This window comes from Dromiciops gliroides, chromosome X (genome assembly GCF_019393635.1).
Source record: "Dromiciops gliroides isolate mDroGli1 chromosome X, mDroGli1.pri, whole genome shotgun sequence".
NCBI lineage: Eukaryota > Metazoa > Chordata > Mammalia > Microbiotheria > Microbiotheriidae > Dromiciops > Dromiciops gliroides.
In genome coordinates, this window is record NC_057867.1 from 66,697,741 (window position 1) to 66,706,740 (window position 9,000).

General features: G+C 42.5%; 1 protein-coding gene across 7 annotated transcripts in view; it reads right to left on the reverse strand.

Annotated features, from left to right (window-relative positions):
• Window positions 1-7,042, reverse strand: part of ATRX (ATRX chromatin remodeler) — a 183,909-nt gene extending 176,867 nt beyond the window's left edge. For 6 of the 7 annotated variants that reach the window (XM_043974368.1, XM_043974367.1, XM_043974363.1 and 3 more), the window contains exons 1-2: window positions 6,822-7,042; window positions 5,299-5,367 (exon numbers count right to left, since the gene is read on the reverse strand). In XM_043974368.1, the coding sequence (XP_043830303.1) occupies window positions 5,299-5,318 (20 nt within the window). In that variant the 5' untranslated portion in view covers window positions 5,319-5,367; window positions 6,822-7,042. Of the gene's footprint in view, window positions 1-5,298; window positions 5,368-6,303; window positions 6,550-6,821 lie in introns of those variants that run through there. The other variant, XM_043974362.1, reaches the window with a different exon arrangement.
• Window positions 7,043-9,000: the final 1,958 nt, after the last annotated feature.

The window sequence follows — 9,000 nt, forward strand, 5'->3', positions numbered from 1 at the left end:
AGGGCTGACAAATGGAAGGATTATTAGATTTGTTCTGATTGGCCCCAGAGAGGAAAACCAGAAGAAATGGGTGAAAAAAGCTAAGCAGCAAATTTAGGCTTAGGGTCAGAAAACAAAATTCCTTCAATTTATAGCCGTGCATAAATGAAATGGACTGCCTCAGGAGGTGATAGTCGCCTTCCCAGGAGTTCTCCAAGAAAAGGCCCACTTGTTGAATATATTAGAGTGAGGCTTCTTTTCTGGTCTGAGGTAGGCCAAATGATTGCTGAGCTACTTTCCAATTCTGAAATTCTTCTAGATTGTATAACTAGGAGACTGGCAGTCCTACCAATAGAAACAGGGATGTTTAACTTAGTTTACCAGAAAGTCTATCAACTTTTCAGAGTGACACTGGAGAGGAGAACACAGGGTTCTGGTTTCATCTTTTATATCCCCCTTTCAAGTAGCACCTCTCTCCTGAGATTTTCTTCCCTGTCTTAATAGTCAGGGATTGTTCTGTGGTACTTACTCAAGTCTGCATAGTGTGACCTTTAAGTGTCTTTTTACATATCTATGTGAAAACTTGCCAAGGATACTCAAAGTTCCATGAGGGAAAAGACCATGTCTCCTAGTATCCCCAATATCTAGCACTGTCCTGTATATGGTAGTCATTCAATAAATGCTGATGGTGTGTAGGTGGATCTTCTCAGTTGCTTAGGCAGTAAAAAAGACAAACCTGAAGGTTATTAGTATCTCCAAGCATTTTGCTGTCTAATACCTGCACATTCATTTAAGTTTTGCTGTTTTGTCTTCAAAATAAAAACATTTTGTTCAAAAGGGAAGCAATCAAGATCTGAATATGGAATAAGTTATGTTAAAGGTCTAATAAATGCAGACTAGAGCATTAACCATAATTCTCCACTTTGAGTCATTTGAAGTTCTGAGTCATTCATGACCCAGAAATTCTTGATGCAATGGGGGGGGGGGGGGATAAGAGAAGAACACAAGCATTCCAATTGAGGCTAAGTATTTGGGGTCTTCTCTGATTTAACCAAGGGACAGCCCCTGACCTTTCAATTTCATGTTAGACAACTGTGTCAATAGTTTTAGTAATTTTTGTGGACCCGATTTGTGATTTCATCTGGGTAGGGAAATCCCAGTGAGGAAAGCCCCTCCACCAACATACATGGGCCTGTTCTATAACCTCTAGACTTAGCAAGCTGCCTGAGGCACTGAGAGGTTAAATAACTGGCACAGGGTCACTCAGGCAGAGAGTAGAATTGAACCCAGGTCTCAACTCTGAGGATGACTCTATAGTCATGATGTCACATTGTCTCTCACCCTTATTATCAATCAACAAAGCATTTATCAAGCAATCCAGACATATCGGAAGAAGTTCTGGTCACTCCTTAGCCAAACAGAAAAGTAAATTATTGCAGCATTAAGAGGGTGGTAGGGCAGAAAGAAAAGGGAACAAGACAAAGACACAAAGCTAAATACAATACAAAGAAAAAGCAAACAGTCCCTGACCTCAAGGAGTATAACAAAGTTAATGTAGTTTTAAAAGAAAAAGTAAAATGAGGTAAAGTCAATAAAAGTGCATCAGATAATCTAGAGGGTCCTTCCAAGACTAAGAGTCATGATTCTATGAAATGCTGCTTGAATTAAGCAGAATTTAAGCAGACTGGGAAATGGTCAGATGGAACTGACCTATTATTTATATTATTTTTAAAAACTATTCAGGCATCCAATTATTTATTTTCTCAAGTGGAAAGACAGTGAACTACCTTTAGGTTTGAAAGGCTATATAGCCTTTTTAGTGCAAACCAATATGATAAACTCACATTCAAAGGAGTCATGTGTAAGATTCATGTCTTATTTCTAACTAATTTCTCATTCTGTTGAGTTTCAAAAGCCAAATGGAGTCAGCTCCAAGTCAACTCACCACTTCAGAGGTACCAAAAATAGAGGATCCAGGGTGGATATTCAACAATCACAGTTGTTCAAAATCAGTGAGCTAAATTCTGCAAAATCTGCAAACAATAAAGCAGCACTGCCGGAAGTCCTTCTGGAGAGAACTTAAAATAAATCAAGCCTCATTCACAAGGGCACATGTTGTGCTGGAGCAAGGTCATCACATCCAAAAAGTTAACAATAAAAACGGATTTGACCATGAGTTGGGACAAAAAATATTTAGCTGGCTTTTAAGTATTCTCTATTCTGAATCTAACCTCACACTCTATCAGTAGTCAATAAATATTAACAAATTTCAATGAAATCTGTGTAATAAGTACTGATGAAAATAATGACCTCATGGGTGATTTCTATCTACCAATCTGAAGACAGAAAAATCATGGATAGGTCAATGAGATAATAATCCAAACACTTCCCAAAGTCCAGAGGGTAGGCTACACACAATTGTGTATTATCATCATTACTAAGGCTACTTTAAGTCAACTACTGTTTGGTATAGTAAAGTGGAATAAATCAAACCTTGAAGACTGGCCAGAGGGAAAAGAAGGCAGTCTCACAGAGAGGGCCTCCAGAACCCCCCAGTGTGATAAAGCCAGGTCTCATATTGGTTTTCTTCTGAATTCATCATTAGTGTCATCTTCAATTGCAAAAGAACAATATAGATTGGACTCATAATGTAGAAAAAGCCACATAAACTAGCATATATATTGAGCTTTACTAAAATCTAAGTTAAGATATTATTTTTCATTTTCAATAATTATTTGGAACCTAAACCATGCTAGATTAAATTAGCAACAAAACAGCTTTATCACTGCCAAGCCCTAGTTTATATGATTAAAAAAATACTAGTCTTATGCATCTCCCCCCACCCATCTTGGAGGTCAGAAAATTCCCCCCCCCCCTAAAAAAAAAAAAACTTTCTTAGAAAGCTGGTCAATCATATTAAGTTTGCTAATATGGGGGGGGGGGGGTGTGGAGAGAGAGAAACACAAACACAGAACAGATCTTGAGCAAAATCTAAGGGCATGAGTGTCCCCTAACCCTAACATATATAAGTGCTTTCCAAGGCCAAGTGTCACTCCTATTTAAATGTCTTTCTTGTTCATCTCAAGAGCAGTTAGCACAATGCTCTGCACTTAATTAATAAATGTTATTGACCTCTCATTAAAAAGTCATTAGAAAATACAACCAAGAGCTTGTCAACCATTATCTTTATCAGATGTTTCTCAGGATACTTCCTGAATACCTGTGTGTGATTGTCAAACCTTACTTAAGCTCAACTTTTAAACAGTAGTTAACCTTACAGGTCACCAATTACAGTTGAAATTAGGGTTAACAGGTTTTATAAAGTCTCTCTCTATACACACATACACACACACACACACGTGTATATATGTAGCTATTTGTGTGTATATATAGTTATATCTATATATGTGTGCATATATACATATATAGCTATATCTATCCATATGTGTGTACACACACACGTGTGTATATATGTATGTAGCTATTTGTGTGCATATATAGTTATATCTATATATGTGTGCATATATACATATATAGCTATATCTATTTATCCATGTGTGTACACACACACACGTGTGTATATATGTATGTAGCTATTTGTGTGCATATATACATATATAGCTATATCTATTTATCCATATGTGTGTACACACACACACACACACACACACACACACACACACACACACATATATAAACTTTCAATTTATCTTACCAGGATAAGGATATAGTCAACTTAAAGAATGACTTTTATAGCCAAAAATCTAGGTAAACAAATTAGTGTCAACTTAAAAGAAAACCAAAGTTCTTTCAGAGACTAGCCCAAGGTCACACAGGAAGTAAATAACAAAGCTGGGAGTTGAACCCAGGAATTTTGACTCTCAAATGCAGTTCTTTCCATTGTACCATGCTACTAAATATTCAAAGATACAATTTGTGAATTAGCTAAGCCATTCAATTCTCTCTCAATGGTGGTACTTACTTATGCATCGTTTGAGCATAATGGGGGGAAATAAAGGAGAATAAGCACTAGTCAATTGTGGTACTAGTTAGTAGCCCAGTTCAGAAAAAAAAAAAGGGTCAACTCTTGACTAAAATGTAAATTATGTGCAGAAATATGTTTAATGTGATTGTACATGTATAACCTATGTCACATTGTTTTCTGTCTTGGGGGGAGGGAAGGGAGGGAGGAAGAAAAATTTGGAACTCAAAATTTTATAAAAACAAATAGTAAAAAAAATCCTACAAAGGGTGAAAACTACCTTCATGTGTAACTGGAAAATAATAAAATACTTTTAAGATAAAAAACAAAACAAGAAAACATAAATTAGGGTATTAATAAAATTATCCATGCCAATCCTTTCTTCCACTTGGACAAAATCAAGAGCTTACTATAAATCTAAGCACATTCAGTGTTCTAAAATTAGCCAACTAAAGGGTCCCACTGGATAGCTCTTTACTATGCTTATGGTTTAAAATTAATAATACCAAAATCTAACAGGGTTCTTTACCTACACTTTCAGAAACTATACATTTCTGTACACTTTAAGGTTTACAAAGCCATTTCTCCCACAACAGCCCAGTGAGGCAGATAATACAAGTAATATCCACATTTTACACATTTAGAAACTTCAGATCATCATGATTCAGTGACTTGTCCACCCGGGGTCCTAAAACCCATATTACACCAATTTCTGCATTCTTGATATTAAACAATACTGCCTCTAGCCAATTCCACCAATATTTATTAATCATATGCTATGTATAAGGCAGAAGTAAGGAGGGACTGCATTACAGAAATGCAAATCTTCTGTACAAAGGCACAGAGGCAGAAGACATGGAACTATTAACAGGTTTGACTCCATAAAGGAGAATCATACGAAATAAGATGGGAAACATAGGTGGAAGCCATATTGTGGAGGGCTTTAAAATATCAGCTAGAGTAGGTTGAATTTTATCCTAGAGGCAGCAGCAGGAAGCTACAGATGTTTGAGTAGAGGACTGCTTCTAGTACTTGTCCAGTAAATGAACACACACCTTATATTTTCATTCGGGAAAGTATACTTTAAACTCTTGAGTATAAATGGTTTCTAGACACAAAAGGCATAGGATATGACAGTGAACCCATACCAACTGGCAGCAATACAATCACCAAAATTATTACTTCTGGAAGACTCACCGGCTGAAAGGACACAGCAAACACCCACAGGATTGTAATCAAAACTGGCTTTGAGATTAAGTGAACCTTATGCTTCAATTCTACAAACAGGTGTTAACTGGCTAGCAAAAGAGATGGCCCAAGAAGAAGGGCTTGCTTACTTAGGTTTTAGAGCAGCCATTACGGCACTTGTTCCTCAATTTTCTGCAAAAACTGGAATCCACATTTACCTGTAAGGCACATAACATGCATGTGAGCATAAGCGGTGCCCAATAACCAAACAACTTTGATTTAGCCATTATTACACACGCAGTACCGAAGCAGAACATTTTTTGCTTGTTTATACTTATTAACACAAATTTCAAGAAATGCCGCCCCACCCCACCCCCACCCCTTCACCCAAGCCCATATATGAACTCCAAGTTTTAGCCCTCTCTTAAGGACGTGATGTAGGCCAAATATTTCAAAACTTCTAGTATTTAAAAAAACACTCCTATTATTACTAGAGGCCTAATAAAAAAATAATAGTTTCTTTTTTCAGTTATACGCTGTAGCTGTAATCCAAATATAAATTTAGAAAACGTACAACTTTTGGAAGGGCGGTTGGAGGGGGGGGGAGGGAGGGTGGAGTTCATGGGGGGAAGGGCACTTTAACGTCTCAGCAACTTTATAGATTTAGCAAATATGAGCTAGAAGTCCCAATCAAGACTCACAAACTGATGGGATCAAAAAAAATTCGATATTAAGGATTATCCAGGAAATTGGCCATAATCCTTCGCCAACGAGAGTCCACTTCAGTTCAACTTTTTGAACTGCAGGACAATGGTCAGCGGCATGGGGGGGGGGGGGGAACCAACTTCTCCAGAAAAAAAAGGGAAAGAAAAGGAAAAAAAAGCCCAACTTCTCCACAAGAATAATAAACACGACCGAATGAAAGTAAGCCCTCAGATTCTTCCCCTCCCACAACGAAACCTGCTCCGACCTGAGGAGAATAACAGATCCGGGGCTGGGGCGAGGGAATTGGGGCCGGTGATGAAGCGGAGGGAGCGGGGAAACATTGGGGAATGGCCTCCCTCTCCCAACCACCGGAGCGTGGGTATGACCGAAATCCCCCGACTAGAACCTTCTGGCTGTCCCCCGGGAATAAAAGTCTAAGCAAACATCACCTTGCTCGAATCTGGACAACCCGGGGGTCGCTTTCAATATCTCGGCCAGGATAGAGCCGCCGCGAGCAGGAGAAGCCCGCAGAGCGGCTGCCCTCGCCTTGGGGGCTGAGGAGACTGAGGCGCCTGCGAGGCCCCAGCTCGGCCCCAGTCCGGAAGTACCTCGGCTCTGCGCACGTTCCGGGGGCTTTTCCCCTCGCGCGCCTGAGCCCCAGTACGCGGAGGAACGGATTTTCTCTCAGCTCAGGCTCTGCATCCCACAGGCAGTGCCAGGGCCAGACCACGAACCGCCCCCCCACCACCACACCCCGCCCCCGGAACTCCCCACCTCCCCCTCCCCCTTTTCCTTTCCCTCTCCCCCTCCTCCTCCGCCTCCTCCAACGAACGCTCGGCCCTCCCCCCCCTTCTTCGTTACCCCCCCGCCAGCCTCTCTCACCACCACCCCCACCCCCGCCCCCGCGCCCGCCAAGACGCCCTGGGCGCTTCACGCCGAGGCCAGCGAGGCCCGGGCCGTTTTCTACCTCAGGGACTCAATGATCATGTCTCCCTTTGCCGCGCCGGCTTGTGCGACCGCAGGGCGCCGCTCTTACTCCTGGCCGGACCCGGGAGAGGCTCGAAAGGCGCAGGACTGCTTGTGGTCGTCGTCGTCGTCGTCACCGTCCCAGCCACGGTCGCCGCCCCGCCTCCCGCCCCACAGCTCAGAGGCCGCTGCAGGAGCCACGGAAACAAAGCGCCGCCGCCGCCACCGCCGCCGCCATTTTGTTGGGCCGAGGCTCGGGCAGGAGAATTGGCGCGTCCTCCCTCCTCGCCCTCTCTCGTCTCCCATTGGCTAGCGCCTTGCCCGGGATAGGTTCCTATTGGCTCCGACAATTCACCATCTTTTGGGGCCTGTTGCTAAGGCTGGCCATGTCATTTGGTTGCCCCACCCATTTTCAAAGGGATCCAAGGCAGTCCACAGTGGCCTGAAAGTAGTAATGACGTGTCTTCCCTTCATCCTGACGGTAGATTGCTGTCCCCTCCCTTTATAATATGATGCGTTAAGGCCAACAACATTCTTTCCCCTATAGCATTCAATCATCCCAAGAACTAGGGTGTATGCTGCAAAGGGGGGGGGGCGGAGGGGGGGACACTCACAAAGACAAATGGGGTAGGCAGGGTTTAAATCCACCAAAAACTTAAAATCTGGGCGAGGCGATGGCATATGCATGCGAATAGATGTAATGCGAAATAATGGTTCCAAAGGGTATGGGGAGCTAGGGGGGCGGAGAGGGAGAGGGAAAGTAAAATCTCTTCTGCATCGGAAAGAAGGGGGGGAGGGGTGGCCGAGAAGTCATTACTCTTGCTTTGGCGACTGAAATATGGGTAGTCAAAGAATGGGAAAGGGAAGAAGCCAGGGGATGGGCTGCTAAAGGGCTGCAAGCAATGCAGTTTTCCTGGGATGTATGGAGGGAATATGAGAGAGTACTGAAAATGCGTGGTAGAGCCAAATGGGGTCGAAGCCCAAACGCCAAGATGAGATTAGCTTCATTAGCCAATTAGGGAACCACGGAAAGTCTTTCAGCACTAGCATGGAGGAATGGGGGGGGAGGGGGTTGTGCATTAGGAAAAGGAATTCGGCAGGAGTGCATACTTCGAATTGGAAGAAGTAGAAAATGGAGGCTGGAAGACATTTTAGGAGCCTATTTATAATCCAGTGGAGCCATAAGGCGGGGCTTAACTAGGAAGTGGAAATGGGAAAGAGGGGATGGACCCAGGACATGTTACAGGAGGAAAAATCGAAGGGATTTAGATTAGAATAGAAGTGGGGGGAAGTGGAAAAAATGGATGCTTCAGAGACACAGAATTTTTTTAAATAGGCGACAGCTGAGATGTAGAAAAAGCACTTTAAAGTTTTACAAAGCACATTTCAGCCATCATTATCTTATTTGAGCCTCCAGAAAGCCCTGGAAATTGGCAGACTGAAATGAGAGTTGGTACTACAGAGAAGTTAAGTGCCCGCCCATGGATCCAAAGATCTCAAGCGTCTGAGTCAAGTAGATCTTGTGTTATTGTACAGGGCAAGGATGAGTTTAGGGACTTGAAGAGAGTGGCTATTTGAAGCAGCCGCCGTGGGGAATATGATAGAGAGGCAACTTGAAATAAATTACAAGATTGTTGAATAACCCTAAGAGCTCATATGAGGTTAAGTAGCAGGAATTTCTAGTGGACTCAATCAGTACAGTTTGGGCTCTACAGCAGCACTTCAGACAAAGAGCACAGAATCTGAGGCTGAAAACCTCTGAGGACAGGTCGTTAGAAAAATCTTTAACATAGATATTAAAGCCTGTGAAAATGAGGCAATCAGTAAGCATTTGGCAAACACCTACTATGTTCTAGGCGTTGTGGTAAGTCCGGGGATACAAAGAAAGGCAAAAAAAAAAATCCTTCCTCTCAACAGAGACAACAGAAGGAAGACACTAGCATTAAGGGGAATCTGGAAAGGCTTCTCTTAGGAGGGATTTTTGTGACTTGAGACAAGCCAGGAGGCAGAGATGAGAAGGGAGAGAATTCCAGAAAATTTGAGCCTGTGTAAATATCTGGAGTCAGGAGATGAAGTGTCTTGTTCAAGGAGCAACAAGGAAGCCAGTGTCACTGAATCACAGAGTACGATGTAAAAAGACTGGGAAGGTGGAGGTGGGGGTGATGGGAGGCAGGTTAGAA